Raw genomic sequence first — 26,211 nt, 5'->3', positions numbered from 1 at the left:
AATCCTTTAAGGGATTTAATTATCTGCATGAGCTAGAGGAATGTGCTCCCGGAGAGATCTGTACCATTCTCCCGGCCGGCTCGGCAGGAGAGGCTTCTAGGGACGGCATCTGCCCCCAGACACAATCAGCGGAGGCTCCAGGCAGTTGCTGGCTGCCTCCTGTGGAGCAGGCTGAGCTCTGAGCCCCACGTTCACTGTGGGGACAATACAGGCTGAACCCCTCGGTCTCCTCACACCTGCCGAGGAAAGGAGCTTTAAAAGAAAAAGCAGAAGCCCCTGGAAGAGTAGTCAAATAAAGCTCTTCAAGACAACAAAGGAAATGCTCACTGAACGCTCACCTCCAAGTACGACCAACCACTCGCTGGGACACAGCTGTGCCCACCAGACCGTGACCCTGAAGCTTATTCTCCACAGAGCCCCCAAGTCCAGTGGGTGGAGGCAGAGTGTCATCCACTCTGCAGCCTCTGCACCTACTGTTTAAAAGGTTTAGCAAATGGGCTCGTGCTGTTTAGTAAAAAAGCAACAGCCTTCCAAAAATGAACCTGTCCAACCCACAGAACCGGAGAAAACATTTACTGATCATCCATCTGGTAAGGCATGGAGATCCAGAATATATAAAGAACCTCTACAACTCAACAACAACACGAACAACCCAATTTAAAAATGGGCAAAGGATGTGAATAGAGGTTTCTATAAATAATAATAAAGAATAAAATCTAAAAGATGCTCGGGGTGCCGGGGTGGCTCAGTTGGTGAAGCGTCTGCCTTTGGCTCAGGTCATGGTCCCAGGGTCCTGGGATTGAGCCCCGCATCGGGCTCCCTGCTCAGCAGGAAGCCTGCTTCTCCCTCTCCCACTCCCCCTGCTTGTGTTCTCTCTCTCGCTGTGTCTCTCTCTGTCAAATAAACAAATAAAATCTTAAAAAAAAAATGTAAAAGATGCTCAACAGCACTCATCAGTTAGGGACATGCAAATCACAACTATGAGATCCGCTTCCCACCCACTAGAACGGCTGTTTTACACACACACACACACACACGTATATATATAACAGGTGTTACAGAGAAACTGGAACTTTTTTTTTTTAAAGAGAGCAGGAGGGGAAGGGCAGAGGGAGAGGGAATTTTTTTTTTAAGATTTTATTTATGTATTTGAGAGAGCGAGTGAGCAAGAGAGCGAACGAGCAGGGGGAGCAGCAGAGGGAGAGGGAGAAGCAGGCTCCCTGCTGAGTGCAGATCCCGGTGTGGGACTTGATCCCAGGACCGTGAGATCATGAGCTGAGCCGAAGGCAGCCGCTTAACCAACTGAGCCAGCCAGGCGCCCCGAGAGAGAGAATCTTAAGCAGGTTCCATGCATGGAGCCCGACGCGGGGCTCGATCTCACCACCCTGAGATCATGACCTAAGCCAAAATCAAGAGTCGGATGCTCATCTGAGCCACCCAGGTGCCCCAAAACGGAACCCCTGTGTTTTCCTGGTAGAAATGTACACTGCTGCAGCCACGGGGGAAGTGAGTGGTATGGCAATTTATAGAAAACTAAAAATTAGAAGTACCACGTGATCTAGCAGTCCCACTGGTGGGTATATGCCCCAAAGATTTGAAAGTAGGGTCTCAAGAAGAGAGAGCTGCACACCCCCGTTCACAGCAGCACTATTCACAGTAGCCAAGAGGTGGGCACAGCCCAAATATCCAACACTGGAAGAATGGACACACAGAATGTGGTGTGCACACACACAACGTAGTAGTCTCCAGCCTTCGATGGGAAGGAGACTCTGACGCCTGCTACAACACGGATGGATCTTGAAGACATTATGTTAACTGAGAAAAGCCAGGAACAAAAAGACAAATATTGTATGACTCCATTTATATGCAGGACCGAGACTGGTCCAAGTCATGGCAATAGAAAGCAGGCCATCCTTCCTTTCTAAGGCTGAAGACTATTCCATTGTGTGTGGACGAACCGTATTTTGTGCGTCCATTCTTCCATTCCGGTTATCAGAGGCAGGGGAAAGGGACAGAGGAGTTACTGTTTAGGGGGACAGAGTTTGGGAAGATGAAAGAGTTCTGGAGACGGACGGCGGGGGTGGGGGCACAACAGTGTGAATGTCCTTAACACCACTGAAACTGGACACTTAAACATGGTTCATATGATACAGCAGGGAGCTCAATGTGGGGCTCCATCCCAGGGCCCTGGGATCATGACCTGAGCTGAACACAGATGCTTAACTGACTGAGCCACCCAGGTGCTCAAAATTAGAAAATATTTTAAGTGAAAGGTAAAAAACCCAATATACCAAACTTATGGGATGCAGCTAAAACAGAGTTTAAAGGGAAATTTATAGCTTTTAATTATTAGATTAGACAAAGAAAGATCTCTAATTAATAACCTAAGTTTTGGGACACCTGGGTGGCTCAGTTGGTTAAGTGTCTGCCTTCAGCTCAGGTCATGATCCCAGGGTCCTAGGATCGAGTCCTGCATCGGGCTCCCTGCTCTGCGGGGAGTCTGCTTCTCCCTCTGCCTGCCGCTCTCCCTCTCTCTGACAAGTAGATAGATGAAATCTTAAAAAATAATAATAATAATAACCTAAGTTTCTACCTTCAGAAATTGGGGGAGGGGTGCCTGGGTACCTCAGTTAGTTAAGCGTCTGCCTTCAGCTCAGGTCATGATCCTGGAGTTCCGAGATCGAATCCCTGGTTGGGCTCCCTGCTCAGCAGGGAGGCTGCTTCTCCCTCTGCCTCTGCCCTTCTCCCTGCTCCTTCTCTCTCTCTCTCTCTCGTTCACTCACTCTCTCTCACATAAATAAAATCTTTAAAAAAAAAAAAGAAACTGGGGGGAAAGGGAGCAATTAAACCCAAAACAAACAAAAAGAATGAAGCAATAAGTAGAATCAATTCAACTTAAAATATAGAAACAATAGAAAAAAAAATCAATGAAACCAACAGCTGAGTCTTTGAAAATATCAATAAATTGATATTTCTCTAGCCAATCAGATCAAAAGAGAGAGGGAAGACACAAATTACCTGTGGGAATGAAAGAGGAGACCACACTACAGATCCTCAGACATTAATAATATAAAATATTATGATGAAATTTATGCAAATAAATGATAGCTTGATGAAATGGAAAAACTCCTTGAAAGGAACAAACTACAAAGCTCACTCAAGAAGAAACAGGGGCGCCGGGCCGGCTCAGTCTGTAGAGCATGTGACTCTTGATCTCGGGGTTGTGAGCTGAAGCCCCACGCTAGCCTACTTAAAAAAAAAAAAAAAAAGGAAGAAAGAGAGAACCTGAATATAATATAATATTATATATATATATATATATATAAAAAAATAAAAAAAAAAAGGAAAAAAGTAAAAAAAAAAAAAAAAAAAAGAAAAATTACAGAAAAAAAGAAAATTACAGGCCTAGATAGCTTCTCTGGAAATTTCTACCAACATTTAAATAAGAAATAATAACTGTTTCAGCAAATATAAGAGGTTATACTTCCCAATTCATTTTATGAAGCCTTCAATTACTGATCCCAAAACCAGACCAAGACATTACCAGAAAACAAAACTACATATCAATATCCTTCATGAACACAGGCATAAAATTCCTTAACAAGGTATTAGCAAATTGAATCCGGGGATATAGAAGAAGGATCATTACCAAGTGGGCCTTATTCCAGAAATGCAAAGTTGGTTCAACATCTGAAAAGCAATCAGTGTAATTCACCATATCAACAGGCCAAAAGAGAAAAGTCACATGATCTCATCTCCACAGATGCTGAAAAAGCATTTGGCAATATTCAACATATAACAAAAACTCTCAGCAAACTAAGAGAAGATGGGAACTTCCTCAACCTGATAAAGGAAAACCTACGGCTATCATCATCCTTAATGGTTAAAGACTAAATGTCTTCCCTGTAAGATGTAATGAAGAAAGGATGTCTGCTCTTCCCACTCTTTTTAAACATTGTACTGGAGGTCCTACTCAGTGTTAACAGGCAAGAAAAAGAATTAGGAAGGCATACAGACTGGAAAGAAAGAACTACCTTTGTGGAGGACATCATCTTCTGTATAGAAAGTCTTAAATAATCTAAAAAAGTGAGAAGTAAAAAATCTGACAAGTACACGTTCCATACAAACTAAGTCAACTGAACATTTGGCAAGTGAAATTACAGAAGAAAACAGTACCATTTATGATATTATCAAAAACCATCATATACCTAGAAATAAATCTAACAAAATGCATAGAAGATTTGCACAGTGTAAGCTACAAAACACAGCTGAGAAAGTCAGACTTAAATAAATGGATATACACCAAGACCCAATATTGTTAAGATGTCAATTCTCCCCAGTTCTCCATATAATGATCCATCCATTCACTCATTCATTCATTGTAAAAGTAAACTCTACCCCCAACGTGGGGCTCAAACTCACGACCCCAAGGTCAGGAGTCGTATGCTCCACCGACTGAGCCCGCCAGGCGCCCCTAAGATCAACTAATTTTTGACAAAGGTGCCAAGGTAATTCGAAAGAGGAAAGATTGTCTTTTAAATAAATGGTGGTAGAATATGTAGACATTCATGTCTGCATAGAAAACAACAGACTTTTTTTTTTTTTTTAAGATTTTATTTCTTCATTTGAGAGCAAGCGAGCACAAGAGGGGGTAGGGTCAGAGGGAGGGAGAAGCAGACTCCCCACTGAGCAGGGAGCCTGGTGTGGGACTCGATCCCAGGACTCTGGGATCATGACCCGAGCCAAAGGCAGTTGCTTAACCAACTGAGCCACCTAGGCGCCCCAAAACAACAGACTTTTATTGTTACTTCACAACACATACAAAAATAAACTTAAAACGGATAATAAAGCTAAAATGTAAAACCTAAACTATAAAATTTCTAGAAAACAAACAGCAGAAAACCTCGAGTTAGGCCAAGACTTCTCAGGACACAGAAACTACAAATCATAAAAGAAAAAAGTTGATAACTGAACTTCATTAAGTTAAAATGTCTTCTCATCAAAAGGCACTGTTAGGAAAATGAAAAGGCAAGCCAAAAGAAGGGAAAATATTCTTGTAAAACACACTCCTGATAAAGGGCTTGTATCCCGAAATGTAAGGAACTCACACCAGTAAATAATGAGAAAACAGTGCAGTCAAAAAGGGCAAGAGATGGGGCGCCTGGGTGGGCTCAGTCGTTAAGCGTCTGCCTTCGGCTCAGGTCCTAATCCCAGGGTCCGGGGATGTAGCCCCACATTGGGCTCCCTGCTCCGTGGGAGGCCTGCTTCTCCCTCTGCCCCTCTCCCTGCTTGTGTTCCCTCTCTTGCTGTCTCATTCTCTGTCAAATGAATACAATCTTTAAAAAAAAAAAAGGCAAGAGACACAAACGTGATACTTCAGCAAATAACAGATGGGCGGCAAGTAAGCTCGTGAACACACGCTCAGCACCTCGGTCATTAGGAAGCTGCAAATTACAACCTCGATAAGACACCACCTATTAAATGGCTAAAATTTGAAAAACTGACATACAGGGGCACCTGGGTGGCTCAGTCGTTAAGCGTCTGCCTTGGGCTCAGGACATGATCCCAGAGTCCTGGGATTGAGTCCCGCATCAGGCTCCCTGCTCAGTGGGGAGTCTGCTTCTCTCTCTCCCTCTGCCCGTGCTTGTGCTCTGTCAAATAAAATCTTAAAAAACAACAAAAAACTGACATACAAAATGCTAGTGAGGATATGAAGCAATGAGAGCTCCCGAACAGTGCTAGTGGGAACTTAAAAATGGCACAGCTACTTTGAAAACCAGTTTGGCTGTTTACACACACACACACACACCACACACACACACACACACACACACACACACCACACACACACACACACACCACACACACACACACACACACACACACACACACACACCCCAACTAAACATATACTTACAACTTAGCAAACTGACTCCTAGATATTAACCCACAAGAAATGAGGACCTATGTCCACACAGATACAGGAAGGTTTACAGCAGCTTTATTACTAATTACCCCAAACTGGAAAAACTCACACATCAACAGGTGAATGGATAAACAAAGTACGGCACTTCCAGGCAATGGGCTACTTTCCAGCAACGAAACGGGACTCTGATATATCAACAACATGGGTGGCTCTCAAAAACATCATGCTAAGTGAAAAAGAGCCAGACGCAAGAAGCTCTGTGCTCTGTGGTCACACTTACGTGACGGTTGGGCAAAGGCTCAATCTGTAGGGTCAGAATCAGATCAGTGGCCGCCAGGAGGCGGGGAAAGGGGACTGACTCTAATGGGACAAGGCAAAACATGCTGGCACTGTGACATCTAACAGCGTAAATAAAAAGGTGCGTTTTTACTGTATATAATTTAAATCTCAGTAAACCTCAATACAAATCTGATGATACTTAAAAAGATAATCTGTGACAGCAATAAAAAGTATCGGGGCACCTGGGTGGCTCAGTCGGTTAAGTGTCCGACTCTTGGTTTTGGCTCAGGACGTGATCTCAGGGTCGTGAGATCGAGCCCCATTCAGCGTGGAGTCTGCTTAAGATTCTCTCTCTTCCTTTCCTTCTGCCCCTCCCCCCTCTCAAAAAATTATATATATATATCAGAGATTTATTTTTTTTAAGATTTTATTTATTTATTTGAGAGAAAGGCAGGCAGAGGGAGAAGGAGACTCCCCACTGAGCAGGGAGCCTGATGTGGGGCTCAATCCCAGGACCCTGGGATCATGACCTGAGCTGAAGGCAGACGCTTAACTGACTGAGCCACCCAGGCGTGCCGAACTGTACACTTTAAAATGGTTAACTGTACATGATTTTCACCTAACACAATGAAAAACAAATCCAAGTGAAGCTCCTATGTATTGATATAGGAAGATTACCAAAATAAGTTTCTAAGTGAAGAAAGCCATAGTGTATTAGGTAAGGGAGAATGTATAAATGTCTACCTATTTCCTTGGATTTCATATAAAATTCAAAAGCATTCTGCAAAACACTATTATCTCCTTTTTCTGGCAATGCACATTATTATGGAATGATAAACCTCAAAATCAGGGTAATGATTATCTTTGGGAGGAAGAAAGAGCCAAATGTCATCAGGAAAAGATACACAGGGCTCAAACTCTCTCATTCCTGTTTTATTACTTCAACAAGATCCGATGAGCACGAGACAAAAACAATGACCAATGTGACCAGTGTGGGTGGTGGGTACGTGTACTCATACTACGCTCTATACCTTTTTGTATGCTAGAATTCTAGAAGTGAAGATTAGGAAAAGAACACAGGAAGGAATTTCCCAAATGATAACTATTCTTCATGGGAAGTTTATCATTTTAGTTTCACGCTTTTCCATCTCTGTATACTGTCTAAATTTTCCACAGTAAATGAGGACTCCTGTAATGGGGAGAAGATCAATGAAAGCTACGGATTTCAAAACTCAGCCGACAAATGTAGTCTAACCGTGCACTGGGAGCCATGTCTGTTTCATAGTAGATACGCCCCTCTCTGAGTTGTGGCTGGGCACGTGACTGCCCAGCAGACACTGCCGCTGGAGGGGGCCGTGGGACTAAGTGCTTGCTGACGGAACAGAAATAAGGGTTCTCCCTTTAAAATGGGGCATGTATCCCTGCCCCTCCACTCCCACCTCCCTCACTGAACTGGGGATGTGATCCTGGCAAGCCTGCTTCTAACCAATGCATATGAAACAATCCCATCCCCTAGGATGGTAGAGAAGCAAAATTAAAGAAACTTGGGGCTCTTGATCACTTCACGAAGTCCTGAAACCGACCCGTCCTGTACCACCTGCCTCCTTTGGCCTGTTCATAAGCTTGAACTATCTTACTTGAGCCACTTTATTTTTTTTAATTTAATTATATATATATTTTTAAAGATTTTATTTATTTGACAGAGAGAGACACAGCAAAAGAGGGAACACAAGCAGGGGGAGTGGGAGAGGGAGAAGCAGGCCTCCCGCAGAGCAGGGAGCCCGATGCGGGGCTCGATACCCATGCCACTTTATTTTTGAATCTCTGTTGTCCCAGATTAGTTGGCATCCTAACTAATAATGCCAGGGACAACAGCTTAAGGTTGTGCCTTCCATCTCTGCTACTGGATACCATTTAAGAGCATGGAACTACCCATCTTTTTTTTTTTTTTTAGATTTTATTTGAGAGAGAAAGAGTGAGAGAATGAGCATGAGCGGGGAAGGTGGGAGAGGAAGAAGCAGACTCCTCACTGAGCAGGGAGCCCAACGTGGGGCTCGATCCCAGGATCCCGGGATCCCGACACAAGCCAAAGGCAGATGCTTAGCTGACTGAGCCACCCAGGTGCCCCACTACCACTCTTTTATAAAGGCAATGTAAGCTCTCTCAATCAACCTAGAAAATAATGCAATACTCGAATGTAAATCCCATTAAGACTTTTCATGAAATATGACAGGCTAATGATTAAATGTTCATACAGAACAGAGGTTCAAAAATAGGTAAGAGAAAGTATCCAAAAACGGGGAGATTTGCCTTGTATAAAAATATGTATTAGCACATAAGTGGTCAGATAAATGGAACAGAATTCAGAAGCAGATATATATATGCACATATATGTGTGTATATGTATATACATATATATGGAAGTCATAAAAGAAAAAAAATGAATGAAACTGACAATACAGATTATAACATCTATGACCAAACACAGACACATATAAATAGGCCTAACGCCATAAACAAAACAGAATAGCAATAAACTGGCAGAAATTATATAATAAGATATATATAATGAATGATCAGTATACAAGCTATATTTTTAATGCTAATAAATCAATATAAAAATTATCTAATTGAAAGATGGGTAGAGGAACACAAACAGGCAATTTATAGGAGAGGAAATACAACTGGCTAATAAAAATAGATGCTTAATCTTACTAGTTATCAGAGAAACACATATGAAGATGAAATTTCATTTTTCACCCATCAGACTGACCAAGACTTCAGTCTGGCAATATGGAGTGTTGACAGGGGAAAAAGCAGTATTCTGCAACACTATGGAGCTGGAAGGGAAATTAGGTCAGCCACTCTGGAGGACAACGTGGCAGGTCTATTAAAAAAAAAAATTGCACAGACCGCGTGAGCCAACAATTCCACTTCTTGGTATCTACCCTTGAAAAACTCATGCAGACGTGCAGGAAGATACGTAAGAGAGCGTTCACTGGCACAGCACTTAGAATAAAAAAACCACAAGGAACCTAAAATGTTCAATTAACAGAAAAATGGCCAAAGAACCACTCTATGGAAGAAACCCAGCAGATTAAAAGAACAGAGTAGACCTCTACTTAGTAAAAGGGAAAATTCTCCATGAACACAGACCGGAATTAAAAGTTACAAAATGCAGACCTTATGAGAAGCATGTTTACATCTCTCTATTCTGCCACACACACAAAAAAGTTATGTCCCCTTCAACTGGAGATATTTAAGTTCATGATTTTGGTAAAGGGTAAAAACTGTCAGAATTGTACAAATAGGACATTAAAGAAAGGTGAAAAAAATCAGCGCATGTAATCACATTTGGACTGGCTCTTTCCATAGACTCGCGAGTCAAGTGAGCAGTTCAGGGCCGGGCTGAACGGAGCAATCACGCTCAAGACTTTGTTAAAACTACAAGAAAGGAATTGACTGCTCCAATTTTTACTGCTCCCCCATGTTTGATGGCCCGAGGCCAAACGCCAAGGTCAGTTCTGGAAAAGTCGGCCACTTCGTTTCCTGGTACTTAAGTATCCTAATCAAATCACAACTTATTAAAAGTGGCATAACAGCTAATAAAAATGGAGCTAATGCTTCTTTCATTACAAAATAAATCAAGCAAAATAATAAGCACCTGAAATAAGGACCACGTAATAAATTCCAAAGAAGGGTGTTGGAAGGACAGTAATCAACTCATCTTAAAAAGCTGCAAGTATGTGAGATAAAAGTCCAAGTCTGATTAATACACATATGGAAATAAAGTTCAGACTGGTTCTCCCCCAAGGAGATCACATGCGCACATTTTTAGGTGGCTGACGGAAGTGCTGAGCTCAGCTCAGCTGGGGAAAGACGACACAAAGACGGTTTTGGTTGCAGACTGTTGCACTCCGAGCCCCCAATGCATTCTTAGCCATCACTTATGATTTTGAACTGGTTGCTTCTCCTCTTCCATAAGGCAGATGGTCAGGACTTGGATGCACAGCTTCCGAGATGTACTCACACACCAACAGCTCTCCGTAAGTGTTCACGGTACCCCAACACGGCAATAAAACCCCAAGATGACCAACTCCTTCTGTCTCTCCAAATCTCACACAAGCAAACGAAATTTGAGGTCCAAGTCAGCCTGCATTTCGGGGGTGGGGGTCATTTTTGGAATAGTTTCTGGCACTCCACATTATCCTGATGGGGGCACTCCCCTGCTTACTGCTTCGCAGGTGCCAGACTGTGGAAAATTTAGAGCAGGGGGTCCCTGTGAACTTCAAGGAACACGCTACGCAGCACATGGTTGTGTGGGGAATAATCTTCTAAGTCCCCTTCAATAAGAAAAGCCAGTGCTTTCCTTTCCACCAAGAAGTCTGAACACTTTAAAATCTTTCCTAACTCTCTGGGGCAATTCACAGCAAAAACCGATCAGTCAGAAATAGTCTTGTTGGTTTTCAACTTTTTAAAACAGAAAAGGTCTTTTGGGCCACTTCTTCTCGTCCTTCCAAAATGAGGAAGTGCAGAACTAACGCTTCAGAGAGTAACTGTAGTAATGAAACGTCAACGGATTACAGATAAACATTTTAATTGATTAAATATATTATTTTCAAGATCTTTTTGAAATCGCACTTGTACTGTACTAATCAACAGCCAAAGGCAATAAAAAAGTTTAAAACCAAAAAATGTTCTGACATGAGCACATATGACAGGAACCACTGCTGTGTAAAGTGACATACACTGCTTCCGAGAACAATGATACTTTTAGAAGATAATTTACCTTAACATGTGCAAGGACAAATCTGTAATCAAAGGCTGGGAGAAATATATATTAGTGCCTGCTTTTTAAAAGTTTATTTTACATTTTAAATACAGTATTTTCTCATTAAAAAAAAAAAAAAAAAAGCCAAGAAGTGCCTAACCCCATGGTTTCTCTACCATATATACATGAGAGCTGATGGAGAGCCTCAAAGTGTTCTAGACAGAACAGTGTGGACACCTCTGAGCTGGAACTAGTGAATCAAAATTAAAAAACACAAATTAAGCACTGCTTAGGAGAAAATAATCCAGTTTCCGAGTAACCAAAAGAGAAAAGAGTTAGGTATGTACAAAACCAGGTATTAAAAAACAGAAATGCAGCACAAAAACCAACAGCCCCTCGTGTAGTGAACTGTATATAACGCAGCTAATCAATGGAGACCCTCCTACGAGAAGTGATTTATGATTTGAAATTGTAAAAATCTAAGTATTTCAGTAACAACATATAGTAACATTACGTGTGTATTGCCGTCTTTGTTGCTTTCTAGCTATACCACCCCTCCCTTCTGAAAACAAGAATCTCTACACTAGTCGATCACTTACACAAACATGAGGCAATTAATCCATATTTGTTTTCAGTAAGGAAAACAAAAATGTACCTCTTCCCATCTATGAAGACATAATACAGATTAAAGCAATAAAAAAACTTAAGCATGGGCATTTGCATCTCCAATCCTCTCTAGCAAGCAACTCCAAACGGAACTGTGTAGGGTCTGTGCCTAAGTATTAACACACGAAGAGAAAACGGACTGTCTCTGGCAGTCATTCCCACTGACTGCAATGTTACTCCCCACACACCGAATTATATTTGAGTGATTTTATATATTTTAATTCAGTAGGTGCCAATTCGAGTTTATAAAACCCCTACCTATCTGCTTGTGTAGAAAACAGTTTCAATTTGAGGTGCTCTATAAAAGCCCGATCGAGACAAAAAGGAGTTAGTTCTGCTTTGTTACCGGCAGAGTGAGGACCAGAGGAAGAGCAAAAGACTAAGCAGATGCTTGCTAAGACGGATGTCTGAGGTGTTCTAGGTGTCTTGATAGTTCAATTATCAATCAGCTCTGAACATTCTTAAGATTATCTCAGAAAATAATTCTCTGTCATACAACTCTGAACTGAACAGCTGCACTCAAAGCAAAAACAATCTGGGTTGTTCAGAACAAAATCGAATTGAGGCAATCTGTCTATGATCATCTGTGAGGTCTTCAGTTTTTAAGCTTTAAAAATGATGACCTTCATCAAAGTCAGCTGCACCTCACGGAGACTACTGACATGAGGATGTCCCATCAGCGGTCACGGTAACTACGGGCTCTCGTAAGACACATGGAGCAGGCAGCAACGGACTCACCATCGGCCAGGTGGGGTCAACGTGGGGAGGTTTTATTTTGGAGACCTTAAAGATTTAACACGTAGCTCCTGTAACTTCAGCATCCATTAGTGACTCTGGTGGTCAGCACCCAAGGGCTGGAGGGCTCTGAGGAAGCCCCCGAGCCCCAGAGTATTAATGCTAAAGGGTCTCAAGGGAACCCCGAGTCCAACAAGAGTTCACCAGCCATCAGACCAAAATCCAAGAGGGTAAACACTGACTGCAATGCTCCACAAAAGTCAAAAGAAATTCCAAACTAAATGCTGTCTTCTGCCCAACCCTAGACTCCAGACTCTGTAACAACATCTTTATCTAGTATAATAGACTCTGTAGTAGACTGACTTTGACCTCCACAAAGAGTAGGAGTTGTCGAACTTGAGGAGGTAGACCCCTCTCCCTGGGTATTGGTGGCTGCCGGCATACACTTCTTCGTGACAGTCCCGCCGGTACACAGGCACAATCTCGTCCAGCAGAGGCTTGGCGGCGTGCTTTCTGGCTTTCTCTTCACTACTGACGTTTTCTGTGAGACAGAATGGAGACACGTCAGTGAACAGATCCAGGAAAACCACATTTGCATCAAGCACTGCAACCCCATCCTTCCTCTGAGAAACGGATCATCAGGAATTCTCTGAAGCCAGTCTACCATGTACACGCCCGTGAGCACGTCCTGGCTTCGTCTTTCGTTCATTTGTTCGTTCCTGTCTCTGAGCAGCTGCTAGCTGGGGGTGGAAGCAGCCAGCATCTCGCTCTCCCTGGACCACCGCTCCCACTTTGGAGCCCACTCTTCCCTGGGGACACCCACTCGATTCCTCACTCCTCCTGGCAGGCGGAACCTCGCTCGTCTGATCAGCACCGAGGAAAACGATGCTCCTGTCCTCTTCCTCAACAATATGAAAGTTCTCTCTGTTTTAGGAAGGGGAAATCGAGCTTCTGAGGACTATCATGTTCTGTACATCTTAGCTTTGAGAGTAAAATGAGGAAACCACAGCAGAGAGGTAGGTATTCAGAGACACTCTGAAAATCCATTCCTTTCGCTATAGGCCTGTGTCAACCCAGGGATGATCCCAGTGGCAAAAAGTGAGCTCTGATTCTAGGTTTGTCCCAGTTAATAGTTTCTGAACTGTAATGATAGGAGGTTAGGGAAAAAACCCTCTGGAAACCTACAGGAGTGAGAAAATTATGATCCAGCTTAAAATCTCAGTTTCACATATTAAATATAAACAACCTCAGGCAAACAGGTCAGAGAAATATGCAGTGCAAAAGATAAAAGACTTTCGGGTCCATAACATGGCAGAGTGAATTTTGGCAACATTGGTTAACTGCACGGTGACGGTCAGTGGCCACTAACAGGAATTTAAACAAGGCAAGTCTGAGAAACTCTCATGGTCTAGAGGAGCTGAAGGAGACAGGATAACTAAAATGTGGCATCCTGGATGGGATCCTGGAAATTAGATGAAAACTAAGGAAATGTGAATACATACGGACTTCAGCGAATCATAATGTATCTACATCGGTTCGTCACTGATGCTGAACGTACTGCAGTACAAATGGGTGTTAACACAAGGGGGAACTGGGTGTGGAGTACACAGGAACTCTTTGTACTGTCTTTGCAACTTTCCTATAAATCTAAAATTATTCTAAAATAAAAAAGTTTACTTAAAAAAAAAAAAAGCAAATGACATTCTGATAAATAGGCCCAAATCAGATTTGCTTCATCATAGCAATACTTAAATATCTTTCATTTGCAAATGAGAAATACAGAGCCATTCAAAATGCAAACTATTGCCTATAAGGATATCCATGAAACAGATTACTGGTCCAGTAATTCAAGATCCAGATTTTGTTCAAAACCTGTAAAACTAAAGGTTACTGAGACAGATGAGCAATGCACCTTTCATCAAGTTAAGCAAAGACCTGGGACCTGGCAGCAATAAAGACGGGAAGAATCAGAGCACAGAATCGGAGTTATCAGCCACACTTCAGAGAGAACAAATTCCTGTAGCTTCCAAGACCAAATGGAGGAAAAAAAAAAACCCCAAAGCAACAAAAAGACTGGACTGCTCTTCCATCTTAATCCAAGATAAAAGGACCCCCATAAAATGCACTATGGGGACAAGACGAGATGGCACAGTGGCCTTCATAAGAAGCCATGGGGACACATGCAGTCTGTGAGCTAAATCTTCAAAAAGGAGAGTTATGCTCACTCTTCGCAAACAACTCTTGGGAGCAATAAATCCTCACTGTTGTTTCGGTTCACACAGGGGTATTAATGACTTAGTTTCAGATGGAAATGATTTTATGATTAGGACTAGCCCGAGGACAGGTAAGTCCATTTCCACCTGAGGGATGTCACACACAAACGCAAAGATCAAGGGTGTGCGTGGCTCTCGCCTCCAGAGAGGCACTGGACCCCGGCCATGTTTACCGGCGCCCCACCCAACATCAGTAGCCAAAAATGACCCTCAGCGGAGTGCTCACACTAGGACAACCTCCCTTTGGAGACTCTCCAGCAGGCAAGCCAGGAGAAACAGATCATCTCGACCTGCTTCTTAGCAGACTTCTACACTAGCCACAAAGCTCTTTCGAAGTACAACGGTCTGCACCACAAACCTCCCTTCCCAGACATGTGCAAACAGTCTGATTTTCATGAGTCCCTGTGGCACATCAGAGAGGCCAGTCCCGGCCCTGACATTGCTCGGGGGCACCTGCCATGGGGGTCGGGGCACCTGCTCAGGGGTCTCTCTTGTCTCTGCTTGCTCTTTCCTCACTCCTGTGTTTTCCCTTCCAGTTCAGTCAGCAGTATCTGTGGGCGATGCTTCACCAGGCTCCGGTCCTCAGAGATAAAGGCCACGGGACACAAAGCAGCCCCTCAACGACACGGGCCCACGTGTGTGTTGCCATACGTGGCCCCAGGGGGCCTGGTGTGCGGCACGTGTGGTGCCCGGATCCAACTGCGAGCCTCCACAGCTGCCTGAACTTCTAGCCTTCCTCCACAAACCTCCGACAGCTACCTCTTTCAGTGTATCCCAACGTGATCTCTGCGAAACGCTACCAACCGTCTTCAAGCACGAGCAGCTGGTCTGCAAGTCACCCCAAAGGTTACTAGTTCCAAGAACCAAGAGGCTGCCTCTTCACTCCCACGGCCAGGGCACTCCTTCCACATGAGCCTCGGCCAAGCCGACCCAGGAACTCGAGTGCTCACTAGGTACGTACCAAAGCCCTGAGCTCTACCTTTTCTGCAAAACAAAATTAAGGAGACCATCTTCTCCATTAATATGCATACATTTTATAGCCTACTTCCTAGACTGAGAGAGTTTAAACTGTTCTTGGAAACACTCCATTTTGTCCACTTGGGAGAAAATAAAAAATTATACTTGTGTAAAATGGGGAAGAACAGCTGACTTTTTTTTTTTTAGGTACGACGTTCTGGTATGAGTTTCTGTATTTACACTAAAAAAAAAAAAAAAAGAGTAACGACCTAAAAAGCTAATATCAGAACTATAAATTTAAATAAACTCCAGAGTTGGCAGAATTTCTTGCTTGCTCTTTTAAAATTTTTCAAAATGATCTTGCATATTTGGCTTTCCAACACAAAGTGCTGGAAGTAAAACAGTACTGAGAAAGCAGTGACATAACACGTAATACACTGCCAGACAGACCCGCCGCGCACTGAAACAATGGCATGTTCGGACCCCAGGCCCTTCTGAGAGGCTGGCCTGTCTCTCAGCCTTTCCAGCTGAGGTCCCACTTCTGAAGAGATGAATCCCTGTCCAGAAAGAGTTAATCAGGATAAGGGTGGCTGACACAGGAACCAGGCCCTTCTTGCCAACACACACCCCAGCACTCGTCAGTACGGACCCATGGCTCTACCTTCCTCCTCCTCGTCGTCATCACTGGACTCGCTGACATGCACGCTGACGGCAGTGTTCGGAGAGTCTGTCCATTCAAAGTACACCCCAAAGCCAATGTCATAATTGTCTGTAGCAAATTCCCAAAAGAGGTATGATCCTTCTTCATGGGTGGGGACTCGAACAGTGACCACTTCTCCTCGGCCCACTGTAATCACGGAGTCTGCATCCTGCCGAATCTTCTCTTTAAAGTCTTTGATCTGGGGTCGGGTCCACATGGACGGAGCTGCTATCACTGGAAGAGATTCTAAAGGCAACAGGAATTATGCTGAAGAGGATGAGCCTTCACCTGCAGGCGGCCAACTCGCACGGGACCCCTGCCCGGCTGCAGTGAGGCGCCACGTGCCATCTGGTCTCCCTGAGGGTCAGGGACTCAGAGGAATGTCCGGGCTCCCCAGCCAAGTGTCCCCCCGAACTGCAGCATTTACCAAAGTCACCAGGCATCAAAGGTCACCACACCACTTCAAGGAACACACGCAATCCACAATCTTAAAAGAGATTTTTCTCTACACTCTGATCACGTATGGGGATTTGAGACTGACCTTGGAAACCTCCTAGCTGGAGCCAGGGAAACCTAATAACGAAGAGTGTCTGGACTTAGGAATAAACTCACTTTTGGATCTGGACAAAGAAAGCTAGGCTTTGACTTCAGTCTCTCTGTCAAAAAAAATAAAACCCTTGACCTCTGAGGATCCCAAAGTTCCAGGGGCTATTCTAAAGGAGCTCACAGAAACAGAAACACTTGGACAGGATGGCACCGCTAGGGACCGAACAGAAAGGGGGAAAGTCTTCTTGCTGAGCAGCGTCTATGTGCACCAGACCACTCAGCAGGTTCTTCAGACGCAGTCGCAGAACCTTTAACAAAAGATTCATTTGAAAATACTGGGAGACCTGGGGCACCTGGCTGGCTTAGCCAGCGGAGCCTGCAACTCTTGACCTTGGGGTCATGGGTTCCAGCCCCCACATTGGGTGTGGAGATTACTTTAAAAAAAAAATACTGATAAACTCTTATAAGGATAAAAGGGAAGAGAGGTTAAACCATGGAATTTTCAAGGTCTTATCCAAAGCTGTTTTCAGTTACTTACTCTAAAAAGACAAGGCAGATGTCTGAAACCAACTTCCCTACGAACCACACCACCACTCAGCCCACCTTAGTGTCTAGTCTTGCTTCGGCTTTCTCGGCTCAGGCTTCTCTTCCCCAGGAAGCCCTGCTGACCTCTGCCACTCAGTCACAGTCCCCACATCACACACTCTCGACCTACACAGTGCCTCTCTCCCCACCAGAGCCCTTACTTGGCTACGGTTTACATCTTGTGTGTCCTTCTCCCTCACATTGTCCCCCTACGCTCAGAAAATCTTCAGTCAGTTGCTGAAGGAACGAATGAGCTGCCCGTAAAAAGCTAGACCTTTGAAAATGCTAAGTTATCTTCTGGTACTTTAGTCTCAAAAAATACTGCAATATTTGGTAGGCAGCCTCCAAGATGCCCCTGACCCCGTGATCCTCACGTCTGGGTATTCACGCACTTGGGAGGTCACCGGCCACAACATACCAGGGTTGGTACGTGTGGCCAACAGAATACTGTGCAAGTGCTGATGCAGGACTTCCAAAGTTAGAGTGTGAAAGACACTGCCACTTCTGCCTTGTCCCCTCGGATCACGTGCTCTGGAGGAAGCCAACCACTGCGTCCAGGACGCTCAGGCCGAAGGACAGGCTTCGCAGGGCAAGGAACTGTGGCCTCCTGCCAACAGCCAGCCCCAGCTTGCCAGTCATGGAGGGAAGCACCATGGAAGCAGAGCCTCTGGTGCCCGTGGAGCATCCACCCGACTCCAGTCCCAGCCAGCATTGTGACCAAAACCCCATGGGACCAGAACCACCACCGCTCAGCTAAGCTGCTTCCCAAAACCCCAGTAATCTCACCCGCTGTGTGAGACAGTAAACGGCTGTTACTGGAAGCTGCTAAATCTGGGTACGATTTGTCACACAGCAACAGATAACCAATACACACCCAAAGTGCCCAAAAATCCTCTGATGTGCTCTTCTCTGCCTATTCTAAGGGTCACCAGAGGCATCGGATTCAGACTCAAAAGGGTACAAAAGCATTCAACTCTCACAAATATGTGATTGCTCTCCAAAGCCAGTGAGCCTGACTCCTGCCTTGCTTTCCATGAATCTCAGTTATGACATCTGGATGGACACACACATGCCAAACCATACCTTTGGGTCCATTCTCCACGGCTTCTTCCGCAGCTTCTGGTTCAAGTTCTTTCTCTGGGTTGTCAGTGTGAGTTTTGGCCTGTCCGTTGACTGACATCCTATCGCCCGGTGCCGCTGCGTTCACTTTTGATGACGCAGGCAGAGAAGCCCCCGCGACTGCTACTTCCTGCTGTTTCTGTAAGGCTGCCTACAAGTGGAGAAACAGTGAAGACACACTGACCAGGACGGCTAAGGATGGCACACTTACCCTGGAATGCACTCTGACCCCGTGTTTTTGTCCTACTAAAGCACTGTGCTTCAAGAAATTACTGATAGGGGTGCCTGGGGGGGCTCAGTCAGTGAAGCGTCTGCCTTCGGCTCAGGTCATGATCCCAGGGTCCTGGGATCGAGCCCCACGTCGGGCTCCTTGCTCGGCGGGGACTCTGCTTCTCCCTCTCCCTCTGCCTGTCCCTCCCCCTGCTGTGCGCTCTCTTGCTCTGTCAAATAAATAAAATCTTTAAAAAAAAATTAGTAATAGACTTTTATCAGTTTTATCTTATCTATGATGAGTATTAGTAGGATAATACCGAGCCAACAGCTAAAAATGCTGAAAAATTATCATGGACAAAAACCTGGGTCACGTTTTTGTGACCTAAAGATCATTAGAAAAACTAACCAGGAAAAATTAAAGTAGATAGAAATAATCAACCCCAAAGACAATTATACGCAAAAACTGAACACAGTAACATTTGTTCTTAAAACCGACAGAAGAAAATCTTGATAAAATTCAGATACATAAAATCTGAATCAAGAAAATTAAACTTGGTAGTAATAAATGATCACAGAGGAAAAATCACGAAGGCAAAAGCTGTAATTAGTAAAATCCGATATGGGGCCCCAAAGTAATCAATCAAATATGGGCGATTACTCTAATATGGACAAAAATAATTAATAAATGAAATCTTCACCATAAACTATACACAGAAAAACATCACAATTGAACTGAAAACTGTTAATCATGTTATAAAAAATATCAACCTAAGAATTAAACAGGCTTACAAAATGGAGCTTGAGGCCAAAAGACTTTCTTAATGACAATTCATCACTGTTATTAAAATATGTACCTTCATAAAAATGGAATCAAAATGTCCCAAGTCAAAATGGAAGAGTAAAAACATCTTAAACACAAAGGACAACTATTTGGGGACATTCCCCTCTTCTATCAAGACGGATATTAGTATTATTAGATATACCTAAGTGTTGTTACTTAAGCAACTTTTGGGAAAACTTTGAATTATATAGAGAGAAACATGTACAAATCATAAACAAATGTACAACCTGATCATTCTTCATAAAACAAACATACCCACGTAAGCAACACCAGGTCAAGACATTATCTGCATCCAGAATTCTCCTTTTGACACACTCCCCGACCCGTGCTGCAAGGGTAACAACTAAGCTGACTTAAAACACTACATATCTGCTTTGCCCGTTTTTCGACATTATATAAACGGAATTGTATAATAAATGTTCTTTTTTGTGTCTGGCTTCTTTTACTCGACATTATTTTTGCAAGGTTCATCCATAAGGTTATAAAGTAATTGTATTTTGTTTGTCTGCACTGCTATGATATTCCATTGTGAAGATACAAAATTTATCCATTTTACTGTTGATAAACATTTGGGCATTTAAGTAACTCTACATTAAAACATGAAGTCATAACTGAGCTTACGTTTACAAAAGTAAAAAATAAAATAATGAAACAAAGAAAACATAGGAAAAAAGCCTTTATAATCTCACGGTTTAGGGATAATGACATATTTCTACATACCTGTACACAAATTCAACATATCATCTACAATCCAAGTACTTCCATGAATAGCAACGCTTTCTTCTGTGGTTAACACAGGCTGGTAATACATGTAAGATTTTAAAATACCTCCTTTCAAGGCCTAGATTCTCAGTCATTCCCACATGAGTTTTCTAGAAAGAGTACCAGCTTCCCGAAAAAGTGCATACAACCAAAACAAGTCGGCACACTCAGAACATTCACTGCGTGACAGGACAGCTAGAAAAGCATTTCTGTGGATGATCAGCAGGCCCAGCTCAGATGGCTGCTCTCTAGGAGGCCGTGCTTGAAATCCTCCAGCAGAGTGAACAACTCCCTTGGGGATCCCACTGCCCACAAATATACATCTATTACAAACAGCAGATCATTATGATTTATTTACATCATCTCTCATCTGTACTTTGGGAAGGTTTTAAAAGCACAGAAAGGTACAGGAACAAACACCCACGTAACTACACCTCCAAATGAACAAGTGTTAGCACTTTGTCATTTTGCTCAGTATTTATACAAAAATCACTACTTTATGTTCCTTCCCCAGTGCCTTTCCTTCTCCATTCCCAGAGACCACCAGTCAATGTGTAAAACCGAGTTCCATCACTGTAATCTAAATTACGGATTCCAGATCCTTCTCTTCCACAGATTCTTGGTTTGCCCTACTTGACCAAGTTTGTTCTCACTAAATGACAGCAACCTATAAACAGGGCAGGGCGTGTGAGCTATCCCACTGGAAAACCATCTCAAAGCCCATCTCAAAGCCCTATAAGCAGGAAGAGGGAGTGGTACGCTCAAGCAGAAACAGGCTTTCCAGGACAGAAAAGAAATCCCTCAGAAAAGCCACTTACTGTCTTGAATAAACTCTGGGGTGACATCCTTTTCAGCTTATGAATGACACAAAATCTGCAAGCCTTTTTAACTTCAAGGGGTAAGGTATTTTAAGTAAGGATATTAATTTCCAGAGAATTTAAAGAGGTTAGCAAAACAATCAAGGTCACTTCATCTGACAAGAAATGTTGAGCAACTATAATGTCGCACACTTTCTTCCTGTGGACTGACAGGTCATAACTACTTTCTAAGTGGAAAGTAAGGAAGTAAAACTTCGCCAGATTCACCCCAAGAAGGCATTAGTGCCTCTGCCCGGTGTGAAAAGGGAACACAAATCAGCGATCTGCCATACGTACACAACACTTTCAAAGAGCAACTCTTTTTCTCATTTTGGTCCTCTGAGAGTTCAGGGAGGTGAGCGGGATCGGTACCGGGATTTTTTTCTCCCATTCCCGCTCACTGGGAGAAAAGGCAGAAAAATCAGAGCTGTAGGTAACTAGTCTGATATCAAACAAGGTAACGGCGAAGCCAGGACCGAATCCAAGTGTTACCTTGCTCTTCTTCACCCCACGCTCTTCATGCTACGCCACCTACGCCAAGTCCCTGGGGGTAGGGAGCTGGAGGGACTAGCACTGTGGTGCAGGGGGGCACAGTCTCGCTCTAGCACCTCACGCAAACATCTAGATGACCAGCCCGCAAGACCCGCTGACAGCCTGAGGGGACCGGTCCTCCCACGGGCAGCCGCCCCAGCCTAGGGCCGCCCACTGCCTGAAGGACACGGCTACCTAACTTGAACACGAATCACCCAGGATCACCAACAGAGTCTGCCCCAGACTCACTGGAATGACACCCGGTGTGCACGACCCCCGGATGCCCCGTGGTCACGTCGTTTTTTGCCTCCATGTCACCTGTCTGCTTTCGTAACTGCCCGTGCACCCTGAGTCTCCCCACAAGGCCCCTACGAGTCACGTTCTCCTTTGAAGCTAACGGCGCGGAGCGGCTGAGCCCGGCGAGGAGGGGGCCCCGGCGCACCTGCTGCTGGGCGAGCTGGGCCTGGTAGAGCTGCTGCATGTACTGCTGGTAGTGCTGCTCCTGCAGCTGGCGGACGAGCAGCTGCTGCTGGTCCAGGCTGCCCGGGTACTGCTGCGCCGCGTACTGCTGGAACTGTACGGCCGTCTGCGAGTTCAGGGCCGCCATGATCTGCTGCCTGAAACACCAGAGACACACACTCGTCGGGCTGCGGGTCACAGGTCACGGCTCGCGGCCAGAGCAGACGGCCCCGTGGCTGATCTGTACCACTGGTCACCCCGCGCAAGGACTGAGCTGGGCATGCCTTCCCACCCGCATGTGGTGCCGCGGGCCCAGAAGAAAGGCTTCAGATAAGCCACTGGGCTTCTCTCTCACTTTTCACTGAGGGTTTTCAAGGAAAATCTGGGATGGAGAGGGAGAAGGATTCCCGTGTCGGATCCCCATCGTCCCCATCGTAACTACGAACGGTCGCTGGGCCCTGACTGTGCGCCAGGCGCCGTTTGCTTGCAGGTACCAGCCACCTGGGCGGAGACAAGGCTTCAGATGGGAGGCGGTGCCGGCGTTCGGGAACTTGCCCGAGATCACTCTGTGGGAGCGGCCAGAGCCGGGATGTGGTCAGGCAGGCCGGCATCAGCGCGGACTCCCAGCAGGACGCTGTCAGAGGGCGCCCTGTCATCTACGGCGGGGGCGTGGGGGGGGGGCACGACATGACAATGACAGTAACATTCAGCTGTCGGCCACGGCTTCTCTACCTGAACACTTGGAGAGCCGGAAGAGGCAGGACAGAAACCAGAACGTGTCACGAGCAGCCCTGGTAAATGTAAGTAAAGCCAGGGAAACTCTGCAGCTCTCAGGCATTTCATTTAAAGCCTGCCTTCGGGGTGCCTGGGTGGCTCAGTCGGTTAAGCATTTGCCTTCGGCTCGGGCCGTGATCCCGGGGTTGTGGGATCGAACCCCATGTCAGGCTCCCTGCTCCGTGGGGAGTCTGCTTCTCCCTCTCCCTCTCCCTCTGCTGTTCTCCCTGCTTGTGCTCTTTCTTCCTCTCTGTCAAATAAATAAATAAATAAAGCCTGCCTTCCAGAACAACACTGAAAATAGTATCTGAGCACACTTGGTTTAGAGACAGTAATTTCTGTTATTATAAATCTCATTTTCTCTCCTACAGGCACCACAGGCTTCCTACCTCAGTTATGTGACCAATTTAACAAAGTTCAGAAAGCCATCTCTCAATAGACAGATAAATAAGTAGACAGATGAGATAAAGCAAAATCTCACAAAGTCCTGCACTGAACCCGACACTTGGCCCAACCAGGGCGCTGCCTGCTCCCAAAGATGTAGCATTCCTAGTCTCTCCCCAAAGCGGAATGAGGCCCTAGGTTGCTCTGCGACCAGCACTGAAGCCTTTCTGAGGAGCCGCTGAGAGATAACGAGACATCAAGAGACTATCACGCTCGGGCGCCTGGGTGGCTCAGTTGGTTAAGCGACTGCCTTCGGCTCAGGTCATGGTCCTGGAGTCCCGGGATCGAGTCCCACATCGGGCTCCCTGCTCGGCAGGGAGTCTGCTTCTCCCTCTGACCCTCCTCCCTCTCATGCTCTCTGTCTCTCGTTCTCTCTCTCTCAAATAAATAAATAAAATCTTTAAAAAAAAAAAAAAAGAGACTATCACGCTCTCTGGTTTCCTCTAGACGCCACGCCCCGCCCCCCCCACACCTCAGACCTTCCTCCCGCACGTGCGGTGTCAACCCCTTCCTCCCTGTCCCCACAGCTCCCTCCTGAAGAACCAGTCCCTTGTGACGCAGCTGCTCTCACAACCCTGAACGAGAGATGGTTTCAGGCCCCATCCTCTGTCCTGGGGCTCTGTCCAATTCCGGCCAGTCTGTCGGACGCATGAAATCCCGGACCACACAAATCCACACCAGGACAGCCTCGTGTCCACCAAGGCAGAGAACAGAAGGGGCGAGACAGACATACAACTGGGAATCGAGACAAGATCACCAGGACCCAGGGACAGAGCCAGCAAGCCACCTCAGCTCCCGCTCTAGTCCCTGGGTCCTGGCAGCTAACCCCAAGCCCTTTCCTTTTCGCCACCCACTGAAGCTTGAGCCGAGGCCCCCTGGGGAACGTGACAGACCACCGGTACAAACGGCGGGAGCCGAGGGGCGTGCGCCTCCCAGCACACAAGTCACAGAGTTCTCCCAAGGCGCGGCGCCCGGAGGCCATGGCGGTCCGGCTCTCCCGCTTCAACGAACAAGCAGTCCGACCCGCTTACTTCTGCTGCTCCAGCCGAAGCCTCTCCTCTTCTACTCGCCTCCTCTCCTCTTCCTCCCGCCTCAGCCTTTCCTCCTCCTCTCTCCTGCGCTTCTCCTCCTCCTTCTGCAGACGCGCTCTTTCTTCCTCTTCGCACCGCCTCCGCTCCTCCTCCTCCTTCCTACAAGCGAGGACAGACACGGTGAACCCTGTACAACGAATCCTGCTTAAACATCACTGAAGACTTTATTTCCCAGTGAAAACTGACACACTCGGAGAGAACGAAGTGGTCATATTATCGAAATTTGAGATGCATACACTCGGCTGGTAGAAATTTATCCTGTGGGGTCAATCCCACAATCCGCAAGAACACAGCAGAAATAATTACGGCTGCGCGGCAGAAGAGAAAGGTGTCCACCAGTAAGAGACCACTGAGATCATGATATGCCCACCCTGAAGGTTTCCCTCACCTACGCTCACAGCGTCACAGGCTTTCCGTTCCCACTTTTTGCTGTGGTTGTAATTAAGCTTGCGCGAGAAATTCAGCCACATGCCTGCCTACCGTCAAAGTCTGTGCTCCGCGAGGGCAAAAGCTGCCTATCTCCCAGTGCTCCAACCTTGGAGCCGAGCACAGTGCTAGAAAGAACAAGCCCTCAACTCATGTGTCTAAAATGAATAAGGCACCCCAAAATGCCACGTGGCCACGAAAAAAACCCACGACTATATGGCCTGACACGCACTTAATATACTTGTTTAATGAAAAGAGCAAGGAAATAACAGGAAAAGGTCTGCAAAGAAACACCTTAACTGGGGGCGTCTGGGTGGCGCAGTCGGTTCAGCGTCTAATTCTTGCTTTCGGCTTAGGTCATGATCTCAGGGTCCTGGGATGGAGCCCCCCATCAGGCTCCAGGCCCAACATAGAAGTCTGCTAAACTTTCTCTCTCTCTGTCCCTCCTCCATGCACTCTCTCTCAAATAAGTCAGTCTTAAAAATACACCTTAAATGTGTCCTTTCTCATCTATTGAGAGAAGAGAGCGATTAAAAGCAAGGTGGGGGGGAAGGTTTTCAGTCTGTGCGTCACATACTGCCATAAATGAAAAATATTTATATCGCATGTATCTGTATATTACTTCTGAAATTTTAAAAAATGTCAAAGCTCTGACTTTAAAAGAGAAATAGAAGAGCTAGAAATGCAGGTGCCGCCTCTATCCAGCTCTCGCCTGCTCTCGGCTCCTTTCCCGGGGGGAGCACAGACCCCACGGCAGGAAGAGCGGGTGCGCTGCCAGCTGAGCGCGGTATGGAGGGCAGGACGGCTGAGGGTGGTACGCAGGTGGTCTCTGAGGATCTAAGGGGACACCATTTCTTGGTCCTACAAGAACTGCTCGGCTTACCCCATTTTCCTCCCCAAACTCCTGTAAGTGATGAACAGCATATTGGAGGCACAGCCAAGGCTCAAAACAGCAATAATGTGACCTACTTCTAACCTGTCACAGCTGGGAGAGGGCAAGATGTTCCACAGCCAGAGCTGGGCCTGTAGGACCGAGAAAGTCTAGGCTTAAACACTTTCAAAGGGTGCCAGATGGATTTCATCTCACGAAAGAAGTACATTTTTTAAAAAGATTTCATTTATTTGAGAGAGAGTGAGAGAGAGAGCATGAACAGGGGCAGAGGCAGAAGGAGAAGCAGACTCCTCGCTGAGCAGGGACTCCGGGATTATGACCTGAGCCGAAGGCATACGCTTAGTGACTGAGTCCCCAGAAGTAC

The 26,211-nt window shown here is 45.5% G+C and overlaps 1 protein-coding gene across 1 annotated transcript in view; it reads right to left on the bottom strand.

Moving 5' to 3' along the window:
- Positions 1-8,584: 8,584 nt before the first annotated feature.
- Positions 8,585-26,211, bottom strand: part of ACBD3 (acyl-CoA binding domain containing 3) — a 38,987-nt gene continuing 21,360 nt past the window's right edge. Inside the window, exons 4-8 of the mRNA XM_032393926.1 lie at positions 24,470-24,628; positions 22,204-22,378; positions 18,522-18,708; positions 16,269-16,553; positions 8,585-12,918 (exon numbers count right to left, since the gene is read on the bottom strand). Of these exons, the coding sequence (XP_032249817.1) occupies positions 12,707-12,918; positions 16,269-16,553; positions 18,522-18,708; positions 22,204-22,378; positions 24,470-24,628 (1,018 nt within the window). The 3' untranslated portion in view covers positions 8,585-12,706. The remainder of the gene's footprint in view (positions 12,919-16,268; positions 16,554-18,521; positions 18,709-22,203; positions 22,379-24,469; positions 24,629-26,211) is intronic.

Source organism: Phoca vitulina, unplaced genomic scaffold (assembly GCF_004348235.1).
Source record: "Phoca vitulina isolate PV1807 unplaced genomic scaffold, GSC_HSeal_1.0 scaffold78, whole genome shotgun sequence".
In the NCBI taxonomy this organism is placed as follows: Eukaryota; Metazoa; Chordata; class Mammalia; order Carnivora; family Phocidae; genus Phoca; species Phoca vitulina.
Note: the sequence above shows the minus strand (reverse complement) of the source record. Positions and strands in the feature narration are given on the sequence as shown.